The sequence below is a fragment of the Solanum verrucosum genome, unplaced genomic scaffold, assembly GCF_900185275.1.
Source record: "Solanum verrucosum unplaced genomic scaffold, falcon-dt-bn FXZP01000085.1, whole genome shotgun sequence".
Lineage (NCBI taxonomy): Eukaryota > Viridiplantae > Streptophyta > Magnoliopsida > Solanales > Solanaceae > Solanum > Solanum verrucosum.
In genome coordinates this window covers 2,094,672-2,113,322 of record NW_026019839.1, presented here as the reverse complement: position 1 = coordinate 2,113,322, position 18,651 = coordinate 2,094,672, and the positions used below count along the sequence as shown (strand labels likewise).

At 31.7% G+C, this 18,651-nt stretch overlaps 2 protein-coding genes across 3 annotated transcripts; both read left to right on the top strand.

The window, feature by feature from the left end:
* The first annotated feature begins 3,677 nt into the window (after nt 1–3,677).
* LOC125814873 (uncharacterized) lies at nt 3,678–9,754 on the top strand. The gene is given in 15 exon segments (XM_049494326.1): nt 3,678–3,962; nt 4,684–4,843; nt 5,279–5,536; nt 5,766–5,940; nt 6,231–6,292; nt 6,478–6,641; nt 6,916–7,013; nt 7,372–7,502; nt 7,579–7,600; nt 7,603–7,712; nt 7,797–8,044; nt 8,147–8,306; nt 8,445–8,517; nt 8,620–8,664; nt 9,429–9,754. Coding segments are annotated over 15 exon segments (1,971 nt in total). The 5' UTR covers nt 3,678–3,909; the 3' UTR covers nt 9,641–9,754.
* Nucleotides 9,755–14,308: 4,554 nt separating this feature from the next.
* On the top strand, nt 14,309–18,175 carry LOC125815301 (sufE-like protein 2, chloroplastic). 2 transcript variants are annotated; one of them, XM_049494754.1, is made up of 3 exons: nt 14,309–15,260; nt 17,708–17,875; nt 18,018–18,175. In XM_049494754.1, exons 1-2 carry the CDS (start codon nt 14,463–14,465, stop codon nt 17,732–17,734), a joined length of 825 nt encoding a protein of 274 aa, XP_049350711.1. In that variant the 5' UTR covers nt 14,309–14,462; the 3' UTR covers nt 17,735–17,875; nt 18,018–18,175. The 2 variants fall into 2 exon arrangements, with proteins under 2 accessions (XP_049350711.1, XP_049350703.1); XM_049494746.1 differs by having other exon boundaries at nt 17,965–18,173.
* The last annotated feature ends 476 nt before the right edge of the window (nt 18,176–18,651 follow it).

The window sequence follows — 18,651 nt, the reverse complement described above, 5'->3', positions numbered from 1 at the left end:
GGATACGTCTAGATACATGTATTCCGAGGTCAAAAGTATGTGTAATTTGTTCTAAATACATTGTATCTAGGTGGATTCGCATGTATTTGAGATACATAACAGATCGCTTGCTTCCCTTGCCTTCCTCTCATCTCGCTCGTCACTCTCCTATGTATATGATAACACATGTAAATCATACCAGATACATGTATCTGGCGTGTATCCAGTGTTATTAGCATGTATTTGAGATACATGACTATCTCACTCGCTTCCTTTCCCATCTCACTCGCTTCAATTCTCTTCCTATTTTAGTGTATTCGGTAGCAAAAATACATGTATCTAAGTGTATATTCCTTATTATATGATATGCAACTCTTAATTAATGATAAGATACATAATTATTTAGAGAAAAAGTACAGATAGAATAATATATATGGTATGAATGTATATATGGTATGTTAAATTATATTAACACAGTTTAAAATTGTTCTAGCCCAGACCAAATAGCAAATCTACACCTAATATAAGATGGGATCTCCAGAAATATTGTTAAACTAGTGGGGTTTGTGATGTATTGTTAGTTTGTCAATCAATATTATTATTGCTTAGATTAATTCTCATTTTATTTATTGAAGAGAGATTAAAGAGTGAATATTTATTAAAAATATATAAACATTTTAAATAATTAAAAATAATAAATAAGAATGTGATTGTCAAAACATATATTTCTGTTGCAGTTAAACTAACAAATGACAAGTAAAATGATTCAGAGGAGTAAGAGTAAGTTGGAAAAAACGTCTAATTATACAATAACAATTAAAATATTATTCTAAAATTTTGAAAAGATATTCTACCTACAATAACCATATGTAGTAATTTTTGTTTTTTTCTCAAACTATGTCATTAATAAGTTATTACTTCAAAATTAGCAATTTTCATTTGTCACTAATTAGCACGTCTTTGGTGTTCGTTTGCTTGATTTAATAAGGTGGGTAGTATTATATTTATGTCAATTGATTAAAGTAAATGTTTTTCGAATATTTTGTAACAAGTCTAGTAAATGCTCCTCCCTCTGTCCCTAATTAATTGTTCACTTTTGAATTGACACACCTATTAAGAAAATAATAATTGATACAGTGAGTTTACCATTTTACCCCTATTAATTAGAAAGTGAATGAATTAAAAACTTAAGATTTTCAAGAAGTTCTATATTTTTCAAAGTAATAAATTGAGGGTATAATAGATTTTTTTTTTTGTCCTTTCTTGATTTGTCAAAATGGACAAGTAATTAGGGAAAACTAAAAAAGGATAAGTGGACAAGTAATTAGGGACAGAGGGAGTATTAAGTAGTAGTCCTTCGTTTCTTTTTAATTCTCATGTATATTAAAATATATGTTCTAAAATAATTATCAATTTAAACAATTAAGAGATAATTTTTAATTTTTTTTCTTTATATTAATTATTCTAGAATTAAGGAGTACATAAATCGATAAAGATTAAAGAATTAATAAAAAATATATTAGTCAAACTACATTTTTATTAATTTTTTCTTAAGGTTTATAGAAACTTTTTTCTTGACATATGATTTTTTTCAGGCTTGTTTTGGTTACTAAGATTATGAAAATAAATCCAGTATAAAAATTTATTTTACATTTTATTTGATCATATTTTTATTTTTAATATGTAATATCAATAAAATCTAACATCAAACTTATAATATAATTTGTTACCACATTCAATATGAGAAAACAGTAGAATCCGAACAAAACAAGTAACATAACAAAATTATATGAAAAAGTCTTTTCCAACCTTCTCAAAGCAAAAATTGGACACACAAATTTATTTAATTTAAAGTCAAACGGAGATTTCAAATCATACACGTTATATCTTATTTTGCATTGAACCAAATAAATCACAAAGATTAAATAATCATTAAGCATTATATATAAAATGTAAATAAAATATGGTGCATTTATTGTCCCACGCAACTGAACATAGTACTGGTATTATATTATATTATATTATATATACTGTGCCGATGGTGAAATAAAATATCAACAACATAAGATGAGTTTAATAACATCAACAAAAAAAAAAAACTTTTTTTTTGGGTTAAACACTTCAATGTTGGACTTTTTCCTTTGTAGACATCTAAAATTTTAATTACAAGTATTTCTTAGGTTTTTGATATAATCTATGGTTTATCGGAGTTAAAATTAGTAAAAGAAGAGTGTTATCTTGATCTTAAATTTGGAATAGAACTCAAACCCTCAAAAATGAAGCAAAACAACTATTGCCCAAACCCCAACCGAGATACACTATGAAATTGACGGAATAAATAATACCACGATGACGAGCTCAACGCGTAGAACAACTTCCGTCTAGGATTTAGGCCAAGAAAATTGATAATTTGAGTGATCTTAAACACTAGGCTTATGAATTTATCAGGTTCTCCATGAAAATAATGAAGAAAAAATGAAGTAGATGATATATATATAAAGTCCTACGCGAGTCGGGACCTATTCACGTGCCTTCTTGCGTCATCTCGTGAAATCACAAATAACTTTCTATTCTGAAGGTGTATACGAGATGCACTAATCTATGAGTAAATTCTTTTAACTCAATGTACATTTTTTTTGTTTTTAAAATTAAGTATATTCAATAAACAGATAAAATAACAAAATTATATGTTAAAGCCTTTTACAACGTTCTCCAAACTAAAATTGGACACACAAATTTATTTAATTTAAAAGTCAAGCTGGCATTTCAAATCATACACGTTATATTCTATTTGTATTAAACCAAACAAAGCACAAAGACTAAATAATTACCAAGGATTATAGTGAAATGAATAAAATTTATTTATCTTTAATTTGATGTTGGATGCAAGTCTTGAAAATAAAAAAATAAACTCCTAATAGGAAAACTTCCCCATTTAGTAGACTTTACAAGATGAATATAAAGGAATTTTTTTAAAAAATAATCACTTTTTGAATTGCAAATCAAATTTTAACTAGGATGTCAAACTATTACAATATTTTTCAGATTGAATATGTGTCAGTTGTGTGGATGAGAAACACCTTATTAAGACTATATACAATATTTGAGAAAGATTAGAGGTATTTTAGGACCTTTTTTTTAAAAATAAATTATTTCTCACTCAGTGTCTGAAGCTCTCACCAAATTTGAATCGCGCATTGCAGGATCCATTCGGAGTTGGAAAATGCTTATAATTGTGTATATTAAATTGTATATCGTGTACATATCAGTGTATATCACACATAAATTTTTGATCAAAGGGGTTATTAATTGGGTAAATTTTAGGAATCACATAGTTTTAATATGAAATTACAATCTATCCCTCTTTAGTTTGTAATTACATTAATCCCTTAAAAAGTAACACAAACCGGATACATAATATGTATCTCGAATACATTATAACATAAATCAGATACATAATATGTAACTCAGATACATTAAAAATTAGCTCGGATATATTATAAAATAAATCAGATACATAATATGTAGCTCGAATACAGTAAATACTGAACTGGATACATTAATATGTAGCTCGGATACATTAAAGAAATAAAAGATTTTAGAGATTTTTAAAAATAAAAAGGGATATTAAAAATAAAGAAAACATAAAACATGTATTTGAGTAATTTTTCAATATTAATTTGATTATTACAATTGGTACTCCACCTCATGGTCCTGAAGGCATAACAGAAAAAATAGCTTTGTGAGGTGACACTTGCCATTTCCTCCGAAACAGCATCCGGTGATTATGTCTTCACAATCACACTTTTTTACACACCTCAACTAACCCTTTTTTCATTCAATTTTGCTATCATAGTCGAACACCTAAACTAAAAATCACTCAATTTTGTACATCTTGTTAGCAGTAAAGAATACTACTCTGAAAAAGGGATGATCTTGAAAACTTATATTTTCATCATTTTCACTACTCTTTTCCTTCACTGGTATACTCTATAAACTTTGATGTTGTAGTTTCTGCTCTTTATTTTCTAGCTAAAGGGTAAATTTGAGAGATACCCATTTCATGGAATTTCAGAATTAGTTTAATTTCTTTGCTTTTTGGTTGTTATTATGTATGTGAGCTTGATGTTTATTAGCCAAGATTAGCTTATTTGATGCAAGTTTCAATCTTTTCCACTATTTACAGCTCTCCAAGTGTGTCAATTGAAATGGTTTTCTTTGAACTTTTCTATGGTAGTTTCTGGTAATTATTTTCTGGCAAAATAATTCGTTATAAGTTCTGATCCACTGGAGAAAGAAAACCCACATGTAATTTTGATAAAACTAAAAATTCTGATGCATTTCGATCTGGATTCGTTGGCCTCTTTGCTTAAGTGTGCAAGTTCTAATCTTTTGAGCATTACTGTTATTTATCACCATGGTGGCATCTGTTAGGCTGTTAGAGAGTTAGGACCATCTCAACAAGATTGGGGACCTAAAGTTAAATTCTAGGGAACATTTACGGAACATATACTATATCCATTGCTTTAGTGGCCTTAGGGTCGAGCCGGGGTGGTAGAAGAAGTTTTTGGCTTAAAGAGTTGGGCCATTGCTGAGTTTCAAATGTTTTCTCTTAGATAATGAATTGCAATGTATTGTTGAAGATATGTCTATTTTATGATCAAAGTGTGATATATTTGAGTATTATTCGGGTCATAACCACAGGGAAACCTCGGAAACTAAATCTCAGGGCGATATTGGACGAGCCAGCTTGCCACCTAGGGGTTGGAACTCCTATGACTCATTTTGTTGGACAATCACCGAGGAAGAGTTTCTTCAGAATGCAGAACTCGTAGCACAACGATTAAAACCTCATGGTTATGAGGTAATAGTTTCACAAGAACCATAACAATAGGCTTTAATGGTGTGTTTGTTATGATGGAAAATGACTTCTCTGTTTTCCGGTGTTTGGTTACAAGAAAATGCTTTCCATCTAAAGGGGGAAATTTAAATTTCCTAACTTATGGACATAAGTAGTTTCCTTATAACTGTAACTTCATATTATTAATTTTGAGTACTCAAAAGTTTCATCAAAACAACCTTTGTAGTTTGCTAATATTATTATGAATCTCTAATACATAATTATTTTCGAAAATTATTTCCCGTTCACCATCAAGCACTAGAAATCATTTTCCATAGAAATGAATTTCATCAGACTAAACACTCCCTAAAATAAGAAATCCGTAGAATTTAGATTCTTTTACAATTCTGACATGTTTTTGCTTTCATCTCTAAACTGTCTACTTTTGGATCTGTGCAGTATGTTGTGGTGGACTTTCTTTGGTATAGGAAGAAAACAATAGGTGCTTATACTGATTCTTATGGTTTCGATGTCTTTGATGAGTGGGGAAGGATGGTTCCTGACCCTGGAAGATGGCCTTCCTCTCAAGGTGGAAAAGGGTTTTCTGAAGTTGCCGGGAAGGTTCATAGCATGGGACTGAAATTTGGGATTCATGTAATGAGAGGTTTAAGTCTACAAGCATTCAATGCTAACACCCTCATACTGGATACCACTACGGTATTGTTCTTTATCCAGAATCAACTCAACTTTCCGCTTTCATTTATAGATGTAAATATTGGTATATCCAGTCCAATTTCATTAGACTGGAAATGCAGCTTCTTGGGCAAGTTCATACCCATTTTTTATCTAAGTGTGTTGACGTTAGTTGATAAAGTTCATCTTATAAGCTCTTATACATAGTAGTAGCTATGACAAATGTTTGACTTGTTGGTGATACATCCAACAGGGCAAAGCTTATGAGGAGGCAGGTCGACAATGGCGTGCACAAGATATTGGAATTAAGGAGAGGACTTGTGCATGGATGAAAAATGGTTTCATGAGTGTGAATACCAAGTTGGGAGCTGGAAGAGCATTCCTTAGGTCGCTCTATCAACAATATGCTGACTGGGGTGTTGATTTTGGTAAGACATATTTGTTACTCAAGACAATTATTGGGAGATATATTTCCATGGGTTATGATGATTCAGCTGATGATTTGACGTGTTCAAAAGTCTGATTTTCATGTGAAATCATAACATGGGAAATTAACTTTAATGTCATAAACCCAATGATTCTGCTTTCTAGGAAAACTTCTTTAAGAAGCAGGACTAATCCTTGTCTGGATGGTCCAAGCTAAAAATCCCAAATCACTTTTAACTGTTGAATTTTTTGTGCTTTATCTTAAAGGAATTTTCTGTTTTTTCTTCTTCAGTGAAACTTGACTGTGTATTCGGTGATGACTTGGATTTAGATGAGATAATCGTTGTTTCAGAGGTAAGGTTGTTAACTTTTTTCTGCTTAACCCACTGCATCTTGCCCCTTTTAATTGATCTATGACATGATTTTACTTTCTGAAAGGACGAACAAGTAAACATAATAGCTGAAAGATTTGTGTTTGGATCCATACTTCATCTAACAATGGCAAGTGAGAAATGTGATAACAGTGTACTTATCTGTAGGTATTGAATGAGCTTAGCCGACCTATCATATATTCCTTGTCCCCTGGAACTAATGCAAAACCAATCATAGCGAAGGAAGTTAGTGGGTTGGTCAATATGTATAGAGTAACTGGGGATGACTGGGATACTTGGGAAGATGTCTCTGCTCACTTCAACGTTGCGAGGTAAATTATGCTACCTGTTCTAATAATTTGTCAGGATTTTCTCTTTTTTTCTAAGCTTGCTGCCAAAAGTTTATTATCACATTGTGTATTGTGATTGCTCATCTATCTCGTAGATATGTCATATATTTGACGGCTTCTAAGTTAAGCAGTATGGTCAATGTTCTAACAATCAGATTATGTTCAGCTCAAATTTTATTTTCTGGTTTGTTCTTTGTCCGTGACACCATTTTGTTATTTAGCTGTTGACATAGGTTTCTCCTTACCCTTGTGCCAGGGACTTCACTGCTGCTAACTTAGTAGGAGTCAAGGGCCTGAAGGGGAAATCGTGGCCTGACTTGGATATGCTACCACTTGGATGGCTAACAGAAGCAGGTGATGGATTGTTTTTATTCTATTTTTGTTTTACTATAAAATAATATTCTCATTTCAGAAAGGATTTAGTATAAGTTTGCCAAAGATACATACTTGTTTGATGCATATTCATCCTCACCAGAGACTATTTATTGAAGTGCACTAGCATAAGGTTCTCTGTCTGTTACAACTTAAGGAGATAACTACAAATTATTGCTCCTGGATCTTCAAACTAGAGAGATTTTTTGCGACTTAAGTTAAATGTTAAACAGAGAAAAGTTGATCATATTGCAAACATCTACAATTTCTTGTGCTTAGCTCACTTGGTTAGGATTTAACATCAACCAAATTTGGTTACTATGATTCTCCTCCGACGCAGAATTATGTTTTCCTCTTGGGAAAAACAAGGAGGAAAATCCGGCACGAAATATTATACTCCGTTTTGGTGCAGGTTCAAATGATGGTCCACACAGATATTGCAGGCTTAATCTGGATGAACAACGTACTCAGGTAATTTTTCTGCAGTGCTTCTGCAAATATGACATAGCTCAAGTGATCGATTTGTATTCTATGGATCTTCTGGCAGGTGACTCTATGGTCCATGGTCAGGTCCCTCTCATCTTTGGTGGAGATATGAGAAAGCTTGATGATGCTACATTCAGTCTTCTTACGAATCCTACTCTGTTAGAGATTAACTGGTTTAGCTCTAACAACATGGAGGCATGTGAATAAATTTAAATTGACTCAACTTTTGTATTCACTTAGGCATACAGTTCAATCCTAAGCTGATATTTTCAAATGCAGTTTCATTACGTGACAGGCTCCTTAAGTTCAACTGGAAAACATAGCTTGAGTAACCATACTGAGGATAAAGAAAAAATAAATGTGTTGGAGACGAGAGTTTTGGCTTTAAGGAGCTGCAAAGATGTAAAGGCAAATGGCTGGTCTACTAAAGTTCTTGACAATAATGTAGAGAAAGTGTGCTGGGAAGAGAACTCAAATAAACGCAAGGCACCGTTTTGTCTAAACAAGAGAGAAGCACTTTCAGCATCGTAAATATCTTCAACTTCCTCTGATATATCGAATTCGATAGTGATTTTGTTATGCTATATTTTTCGATCTTCCTGGCTCATGATAAATTGTTCTTCATGCAGAGAAGGGGAGATGGTATATCAGCACCAAAATCTCGGGAGACTTCACTTATTGGTAACAGAGAGAACAGAACTTTGTGTTGGTGCATCTTCAAATAGAAAGCTTACAGCTAACGAGATCAGCAGAGGTTCATTTTCACGGTGCAGATCACATGCCAACCAGGTAATTCAGTTTGAATTTTGAGACATATGGCCTATTCTATTAGCAGCAGTTCATGCCACAAGTAGTTCTGTGCTTTCTTTGAATAAATGGAGACTCTTGTAGTTTCATCTAAATTTGCTGCTGATTTTTGCATAACAGATGTGGGAGAACTACAATGGAACCCTCATGAATAGTTATTCCGGTCTTTGTGCTATCATGGATTTTGTCAGAGGTTATTTTTTTTTCATCTGGAAAACTTGCCTACACTGCACTGATTTATGTCCAACTTAGAGATTGATACCTAATACTGTGTACTGATTCTTTTTTCATGCAGCTTCTTCTGGTGGAATTAGGTCCTGGCTTGCAACTGGAAGGAGAGGTATGGTTTCTCAAATGAAAAGTTTATTCCATAGAGAGACAACATATATCACTAACTCTAAAGGAGAATGTCTTTAATGGATGATAGTGAAATATATACATGCTTTTTTGTTAAGTTTTTGCGAGTCTGAATAAAGGGATACAGTTGGGGAAGTTTACAGTAATTAGCCTAAAGTTAAGGAGATGCAAGTAAGCTTCTATGCTTGTAACTCAAACAAATATCTAAGATTGAAATAATAGGTACCGAGGGAGTAAGAAAATTTGATGTAAGACCACTGTTGTGCGTTATAAGATACGAGCTAATTGTCTAGAAATTTGGTCTATGGTATGTGGTTCCTTAGCATTGAGCAATTCCTAAAGCTATAAAATGGAACAAAGTGAGTCCACTGTAATCCTACATGTATTATAGATCATTGCAAATATATACGCAGTAAGCACATCAGCGCCTGCGAGTACAGTTTGCAGATCAATTATTAGATGGTTTTAAGTTGTATTTACATTATCTGTGCAGTTGAACCAATAATAGCAAGCTATTTCTCAAGTTACCATATTGGGCTTGCTATGAATAGTTAAGACAGTATAAAGAGTTTTTACATTATCTGTGCAGTTGAACCAATGATAGCAGGCTATTTCTCAGTTAACCGTATTAGATTCGCTATGAATAGTTACATGTAAAAAGACTTCAGCACACTGTTGGTGCGTGGAATTTAACCCTTGTTAGATTATTGCAATCTGATATCTGTACACTGTTCGATACATTTTCAGGAGAGATCTATTTGGCTTTCTTCAATTTGAACAACCAGGTGACAAAAATGTCAGCAAAGATATCAGACATAACCAACGCGATTCATGCTACAAGTTCAAAGTGCTCAGGCACAGAAGTGTGGAGTGGCACAAATCTTGGAGCCATAAAGGATTCAATATCTATGTCAGTAAACGCTCACGGATGTGCATTGTTTGTCTTGAACTGCACATAATGTTGAATCCAACAAAGGAAGTTATACATCAGGTCCACACTTTTGTACAACTTCTGTTGAATCCCTTTACTGAAATGAAATACCACTATCCTTGTGTCTTATCATTCTTGTTAACCTATCATGTCATTAAGAGTTGGGATAGGGGACTTTTCATTGTCTCCTACCTTTTTATATCGGGATTTGTTGCACTTGAGCCAGAGGATCTTTTGGAAACAGTACCTCCACGAGGTAATAGTAAGCTCTGCATGGAATTTCACTGGATATGTTGTTGTTGTTGAAGGGACAATAGTCTTTTCATTTAGTTCATCTCCGATCCCCCGTAGGGAGAGGTATACAACCAATGGCCAGTTGCCTTCCCTCTCCTCTGAGGCCGATAACGTCCACTCGTGGAGCGCTTTGCCTTTTGATAGAGTAGCAAGCATTGATGATCTCGTATATGGAGAAAGAGATTGTAGATGTTAGTATATTAATATATTTCATTAAAATTTAAGTCTATGAAAAAGAGATAGTTAAATCTATAAAAAAGAGATTGTTGACATTTGTAGATTAATTTATTCATTGATAGGACATTTTGTTTCCATGCCAAAAAGTTAAATCTAACAAAATGTGGATTTATTAGACTAGATCTTGTGCAAGTTGGTACCCTATCTGTCTATATTAGAAAATCACAAAAGTTAGTCTTACGTACTAACACAAAAATCATAATTTCAAATCTTAATATTTCGATGAGTAATAATCTTTTGCCCTGTATTTTAATCTTTTTATTTTATTTTAATCTTATAAATGTAGACCTAAACTCTACTCGATCCAACCTAGTTTTTGAAAAGTGTAGTTCATATAAATTAGAAAGCTTTATATTTGTTTTACTCATCCAAAAGTTTAGTTTTCCAATTGTAACGCTTGTGTTAGTAGTTTTGTTGGTTGATTGTCCGAACTTTTACATTGTAATCCCCTTTTTCATTTTCCCTTCCCCTACCTCCAACTTTTAAAAAACGTGATTTTTTTAAGGACATAATATGAGACCATTTATGAGATGTATCCCTATTCTTGATGAATTAACTCATGATATAAACAATGCCTTTGTTGATAATTGGTAATTAGAGGGGCTGAATGTGATGATGCATGAAGAAAGAACTTTAATTTGTATTATTAGTGCAATATATTTTTTATTTGTTAGAAAAGAGTTTGAAGGTCTCACTCATTCATAGGGCCACATGAAATTGTATGCAATGACGTAATCCCCACAATATCCAAAGGGACCAAAAAGTTTGAATATGATTTGATGAATTGAAGGGCAAAAACAATTTTGAGATATTCTAAACTTTCTTTTTTTTAAGTGGGAAAAGATATCATTACTTGACCAAACTCAAATTCTATTCTACTGTATTTTCTACTATGAGGTTTAGGGAGTTTAGGCCCAAATATAATATATAATATTTAAGATTGGGACTTTTTTCAATCTTCAATATTATATATTATACTTGTGGAACTTTTAAAAGCTTTTATAATATAGTAGAATATATATATATATATATATATACTTTTAATATAGTAGAATATATGTCACAAATGGAAAAGTCCCAATCAAGGAAATGGAAAAGTTTCAATATATCATTTACAAATAACTTAAAAAGCATTAAAAATTACAATAATTACCAATTTAAAATATTTAAAAGCTATATTTTTCTATTTCTACTTTCTACTATATTATAAAAGGGAGTTTAGGCCCAAATATAATATATAATATTCAAGATTGGGACTTTTTCCAATCTTCAATATTATATATTATACTTGTGGAACTTTTAAAAGCTTTTATAATATAGTAGAATATATATATATACTTTTATAATATAGTAGAATATATGTCACAAATGGAAAAGTCTCAATCAAGGAAATGGAAAAGTCCCAATATATCATTTACAAATGACTTAAAAAGCATTAAAAATTACAATAATTACCAATTTAAAATATTTAAAAGCTATATAATAAAATAGGTTGACTCTCAGAATTTTATCAGGCTCACATATATTGGGACAGAAAAAATAACACATATCATTTTAAAATTACCAAAAAAGTATTATAAATAATAATAATTAACAACTTAAAATATCTGAAAGACATTTTAAAAGGGTTAATTTTGTAATTTTATCCATATCACATAAATTAGGACAAAGTGACCAGTAATGTACGTTATTTCAAAGTTACATAAAAATATTATAAATCACAATAATTAATGACTTAAAACATTTTTTAAAAAAATATGAAAATTTGGATGACTCTCCAAATTTCATTTGTGTCACATAAATTGAGACAACAAAAATAACATATATTGGGTCCATTTTAATTTATTTGTCTTATTTTTTTTATATTTAAAAATTGCGTAAAAATACTATAAATCATGATAATTGACAACACAAAATATGTTTTGAAAATAATACAAAAAATTCCACTGATTCTTGAAGTGAATCTATCGTAAAAATACTATAAATCATGATAATTGACAACATAAAATATTTACAAAATGTTGTATGCGGGTAGCCTTATTATGCCTTAAATAGCGTCAAAGAAAGTACATGTTTGTGATAAAAAAACTTATTCCTTTATCCACGTAAACAATCGCTTCAAAAGCTCGGTTATTAGCCCCAAAACATACCATTTATATTGTTGGGCCCGTGCATAGCACGGATAACATTATCTACTTTTTCAATAAAGTTTAGTAAATTCAGTTAAGGGATAAAAGAGGTTTTATTTATGGGTAGACAATAGTTTGTATTTAGTCAAATTATAAATTACGAGATCGTTTGATTAGTGAGATATTGAGATAGACAAAATTATTATCCTTAATTTGTCGATCAAACGATCGCTTTAATTCATGCTACCTTTTTATACTTTTTGCTAGTTCCTTTATGAACCATTTTCTTTTAACACAATACTAATGATTTTTTTTTTTAAAAAAAAAACACACATGATAGCTAAGCATTAGTTCCAAACTAAAAGGATATATTTTGACTAGATGAATTCTTTATATTTGTTTCATTTTATTTGAGTTCTCTTATATTATCACTTTTTAAAGGTACTCTCTAATACTGGAGTTCTTAAAAAAAAATTGAGCAACATGATTCTAAAGTCTTAATTTCAATTTGTTGATATGTTAACATAGATTCTTTGCCTCGACTAGTAGAGTACAATATTTTCTTTATATATATTAAAGTAAAAATAATTTTGAATAGGTTGATAAATGATGCAGTGATACGTAACAAGAGTGATCGGTCAAAGCGGTCCAATAAAGATATAATAGGGTTGAATAACATTTTTGGGAAAAGACTAGTAAGAGAAAAACTTAGATCGAGAAAGATCTGAAGTTGATATCGTTGTAATCGATATTACGCTGATAAAGATCATCTACCAATATATTATTTTACTTCTTATTGATCTTTTAATTCATTTGCTATCAATTGTTGTTATTTATAATTAGGTCAATTTAATTCGCATGTTCTTAAATCATATTTAAAATTTAACTGGATCGTATCATTTTACATATTTACCCATGTGTGTGTATGTGGAAATTGGAATATATCAAAGAAGCATAATTAAATTGTGGAACTATTGATGTCTATAGAGGAGGGTAGAGTAGGTTGCAATCTTAGCTTTGTTTTGAAGCAAAAGAAAACTCCTCAAACTCGATATAGTCTTGTTACTCTTTTTATTGGTTCATATTAATTCCCAAAAAAGCACAAAAAAATTTAAAAATACTTTTCTTAATCTTGTAAGATTCTTGAAGAATTCAAAGTTAATTTTGCTACTAATCAATCTTGTTTGCTTGCACGGATTGTATAGTGTCATTTTGTCCATCAATTGTTATTCACTTGCTTTTTCTACGTGTTGCATTGACAATAAGATTTCTTGCTAAAATTGTAACATGTTATCAAATATTTAATCCAATTTTTAGGTGCTAGCATTTTGGGAATATTTGGTTGAAGTTGGAAAAAAATAATTATTTTTGTCAAAACACAGGATATATGTAAATCTTTATCTTTCTTTTTTGAAGTTTTGTGATTGGAAAATTATTTTAACTTCAACTTCAAAAACTCCCTTCATCCCCTCTTATGTGTTGTAGTTGGATTGAACTCAAAATTTAAGAAATATGAGAAGATTTTTCAATATTCCAAAACTATCTTTCTTTAAAATAAATGAGGTTTTAAATAGAGAAGTACATTTTTTGTCAAATAAATGAAACTCAACGTAGATAAAGTGTTAATAATGTCATTAAATATTTACGAAATGTGTTTTTTAAATTGGCTAAAAAGTGTTACATAAATTGAAGGAGTATTTTTTTTTTTTTTTTTTTAATTTCAGTTTCAACCAAAAACTATTTGGCTACTGAACTTGAAATCAAGGAGTGAAATATAATACCAAATTGAAGTTAGAAAATCTTAAGAAATGGAAATAAAAAAACTTAAAAATGAGATTGGGGAGACCCACATAAAAATATATTTCCACTTTTGGCGCCTTATTTACTTTTTGTATATATATATATATATTTTATTTTATTTTAATTTTTTTTTTAGGATGAAATCTCCAACCACCTTGGGATTATAAAACTATAAAATGCCACTGCACCTTATTTCTCTTCTTCTTCATCATTTATCGCCATTTTATTCATTTTCCTTTTATACTTTTTCTACCTGAAATGAAATCTCCCGCAGTTCAAGGATCTTCTTCTCGTTTTTATCTCTGATTCTCCAACTTCTAACTGTCACAAATCTTTTATTTCAATTCTTTACCCTCTTTTCTCTCCAATTTTCTTCATCTTTAACCAAACATGGACTCTTCTTCTAATCTCAATTTCCCATTCACAATTTCATATACACCCACTAAGTTAAATCCTCAATTCTGTCTCAAAAAACCAATCTTTTTCACTTTTCTGAAGTACCCATCTTCTTTCTTGACGATTTCATCGACACCCACCAAGCCAAATCCTCAATTTTGTAGTAAAAATCCAATCTTTTTCACTTCTATGCAATGTTTAAGAAATAAAAGACCTGGGCTGTCATCAGCTTCTTGCTTGATTATGGAAGAAGCGCCATTGGAGGAGAGGTTAAGTGTTGTTGACAAAGTTCATAGTTTATCTTTGGAATTTAGGTCCTTATCAGAACCAATTGATAGAGTGAAAAGATTATTACACTATGCAAGTATTCTCTCTCCATTATGTGAGTCAGTTAGGGTTCAGGAAAATCGAGTTTTGGGTTGTACAACACAGGTGTGGTTAGAGGCGAGGATGGATAATAGGGGTTCTATGAAGTTTAGTGTAGATAGTGATTCAGAAATTACTAAAGGGTTTTGCTCTTGCTTGATGTGGGTGCTTGATGGGGCAGAACCAGAGGAAATTCTAAGTGTTACAGCAGAGGATTTGGGAGATATGAATGTGGGGTTGCCTAAAAAAGGTCGTTCAAGAGTTAATACTTGGCATAATGTGTTGTTCAGTATGCAGAATAGGACTAAAGATTGTGTTCAAGAGAGGAAGAGAGCTTTGTCTTTGGAAGATCTTCATTCTTTAGTCATTAGACCTCATGAACATGTTGCTGGGCCTAGTGCCAATGGAAGTTACTTGGAATCTGAGGTTGGTGTTAAGTAGCAATTTTTTTTATGTCATAATAAATAAACAAACATTAAAAACTTGGTCTCAGCTTGCAAGTAAATACTCCAACTTTGAGTATGCACAACTAGACCCTTCAACTCGTCTTGTAGTTGAACACTCCAACTTACAAAATGATCCTCTAAACAACTCCCACCAAATTTATGTGACATGTCATCATCGGTGTCCATGAGACACAACAGGGACACGTTGAAGTGTTTAGTTGCCAATTGAGACCAAATTGAGGTGTCTAGATGTGCACTCTCAAAGTTGAGAGTGCTTACTTGCTAGTGGAGGCCGAGTTTGAGTGTATGTTTATGTATAATGCTTTATTTTTTATTGTCATTTTATTGGCTTGTTTATGTTTTTGGGTGAATGTGTACATCATGATCATGGGAAGATCCAAAGGGATCTTTTGATTCTTCTTTTAAAGAAATCAATTTGTACCTAATGATGGATGCCATGAGATCAGACTTTGTATTTTAGTAGTTGGAATAGTAGTGCACTAATTATTTTTCTTATTCTGGATACTATATGTTGTAAATTAGTATAAACTATTATGTGGAGGTTCCACCAACCACCACTTTCCAAGAAAGATGAAAAATTTAAAAGATTAAAACAGAATAGGAAAACACCAACAGTTTGTTCTTTAATCCATTATTCAAGCGAAAGCAAACAATTCTGCTTAGAAGGAAGTCATTATTAGTTTCATGGTTTGGGCCTGAAAAGTGAACATGAAGTAGACTGCTTAAATATCCACATATTTGTACTAGTTGAGGTAAGGTCAGTTGGCGCTTTTTATGGTGTTGAGGAACAGACCTATTCTGGATATGGCACATTCTATGATGAGAGGAAACACCTTGTAAACTGCACAGTAGAAATTCTTTTGGTTCCAAATATCTAATTTGTTGAGTTGGCCTAGGGCAGTATTCATATAGCTAGGATATGTATCTATCACTTCGTCTTGAATTTTTTCAAGCTTGTAAGCAGGTTTTGTGGCTTTTGGAGCATTCAAGACTTGGTTAATTATAAATATTGAACACCTTATCTATTTATTTTTGGTTAAAAGGATAATAAATTATTAATATTAAGGAGATCTATCATAAGAAGTTAAGAACTACTACTACAAATACATTTCATATTGACCAAGAGGAGAGTGGAAATCACATTGTTTTCTTTACATGCCTGTATGTGTTTGGAACTACGACAAGCGACTACTCTTCAGTCCAGAACAAGTTGAGGTCAGCTATCCAACATGTTTTAGAAAGAAAACAAGGATGTTAGGTTGCAAGGCCACAATTATCCCAATAGAAGAAAAACAGCAAAAAACACTCAGGTAAATTGGTTTGGACAAGATTTTGTGATTAACTCAACATTCTGATTCACTTTCATTCTACTAAAGTTTAAGAAAGGTTCTTTTAGGAATTACTTTTAAATCGCCTTGTAGGTGAGGTTATAAAGAATTAATATGTAAAAACGCTTGAATGGAAGTATCAATTTGACCTCACTATTTATTAGATTACTGAGGGACATATATGTAATGTTCTGGTTAGAAATCCTTTTGGACTTGTCCCATTCATGTAGAATGATTCCAAAGTCAGATTCTGTTATTAAGATCTCTTCATAGAAAAGGCTTTTCTACTTATTTTTCCTTCAATTAATTATGATATGCTGCATTTTCCTTGTCATTTTGTAGTTGAAGCAAAATTAACAGGTGGGAAAAGAAATATCATTTTCTTTGATCTGTTCCAGTCTCATCATCGTTTATTGCATCACGTGTACGGGGTTTAGCTTCAACTATTTTCCGTATAGAACCTCTGACATTTGAACTTGTGGATATAAGACAACTAAAGATAAGGGCATCGAGCTCATTTTCATCATCGATGAGAACTTCAATAATATTTTGGTATCTCTTGTCTAGTTAGTTAGAACACGATTTTTAACTGAAGTCAGAGAAATTTGTGTTCCTTGCTCCTCAGTCTTCAGACTATAGCGAACAATTAAAAGATTGAGCGAACATGAATGAAAATGCTCTTGCTTTTATTTTAAGATACAAATTCAAACAATGTTTATGTATCTGAAATTCATTCCCATGTCAAGATCTTACTGAAGCTGTTGGGAAAGGTATCTCATTATCCCATTTATTTGATATTTACTACTTGTATATAATGGTTGACAAAGTAAATAAGGTGTCAAAGCATGTGTGACCTCTAATAGAACCCTTTGCTCATAAATTATTATTATTATTATTATTATTTTGCAATTTATGCCTGTCCCTGATGGTAAGCACCCCTCACTTCCAATCCGAAGGTTGTGAGTTCGAGTCACCAAGGGAGCAAAAGGGATGGGAGCTCCTAGGGAGGGTAAAAAAAAAAAACTTTTTTTTAAAAAAAGTATATCTTTAAATTCTGGTATTATTCTGTTGCTTGCAGCCTAAGTGCAGTTTCGAAGTCCAATGATTCTCAGCCAAGCTTTGTTCCATTGTTAGATGAATCTGCTTAAGTTTCACCATCTTCTTCTTTTGTTACTGATAAGGCTTTTGTTCTCCACTTTGCACCCGAGGCAACTTCCTTCTCATTCTTTATCCTTGCTTTTCACAGGTAAAAATCTTATTCTTATCTTTTTGTTTTAGTACGTTGCCACTGATACTCCATATTGCAAACCTTACAAACTAACATGTATATTGCAGACCTTACAACTAACACGCCATTCTAAATACGATTCTACGTACATGTTGCATAGAATTGAATTCACTGGGGCAATAAAGCAGATGATTGTTGATATAATTTTTGTACTGAGTTGCCTCTTTCAAGGCATTCATTGAAGATGAGCCATGGACTTCTCCCTGTGGCATAAGTTGTTGATGTAATCTCTGTTGTATTTTGTAGCAACCTACTAGTTTTTTTCTTCTTCTTAGATGCAAGACAAATAGTTCTCAAATGTTGTTTGTATCTTTTGGAAGAGAAATTTCCAAATGAGTATTCTCTATTGAGAAAATTCATACATTGGAGTGATAACTGATTTAACCTTTACACTTTTGAAACTAGGAAGGGAGGGATTGCTTTGTAAAGACTATGAGTAAGTTGGGAGAAAATCTTTTTTCAATACCCAAAGGAAAGTGAAATTTTTGTTACTCTATGGTGAAGAAAATTGTGGGAAATCGAATAATTATACAATATTTGTCTTATGTAACACGTTGAGATTATTTAGCTACTATGTTCACAGAAGCAATAAACATAAATGGACTTGAACAATTAGGCAACATTGAAGTACCTAAAACACCTAGCTATATCAAAGTTGTCATGTTGGAGTTTCACATTTAAATTTCTTGTTAGTGTCTATCCCAAAAAGAATCATGTTCTTCTACTATTCATAT

Bases quoted from the DNA above. Each gene is read 5' to 3' on its own strand.
- LOC125815301 (XM_049494754.1), top strand. From the start codon at position 14,463: ATGGACTCTTCTTCTAATCTCAATTTCCCATTCACAATTTCATATACA. The intron at 15,261-17,707 runs GTTGGTGTTAAG...TGTTGCTTGCAG, and splicing joins GAAGTTACTTGGAATCTGAG to CCTAAGTGCAGTTTCGAAGT.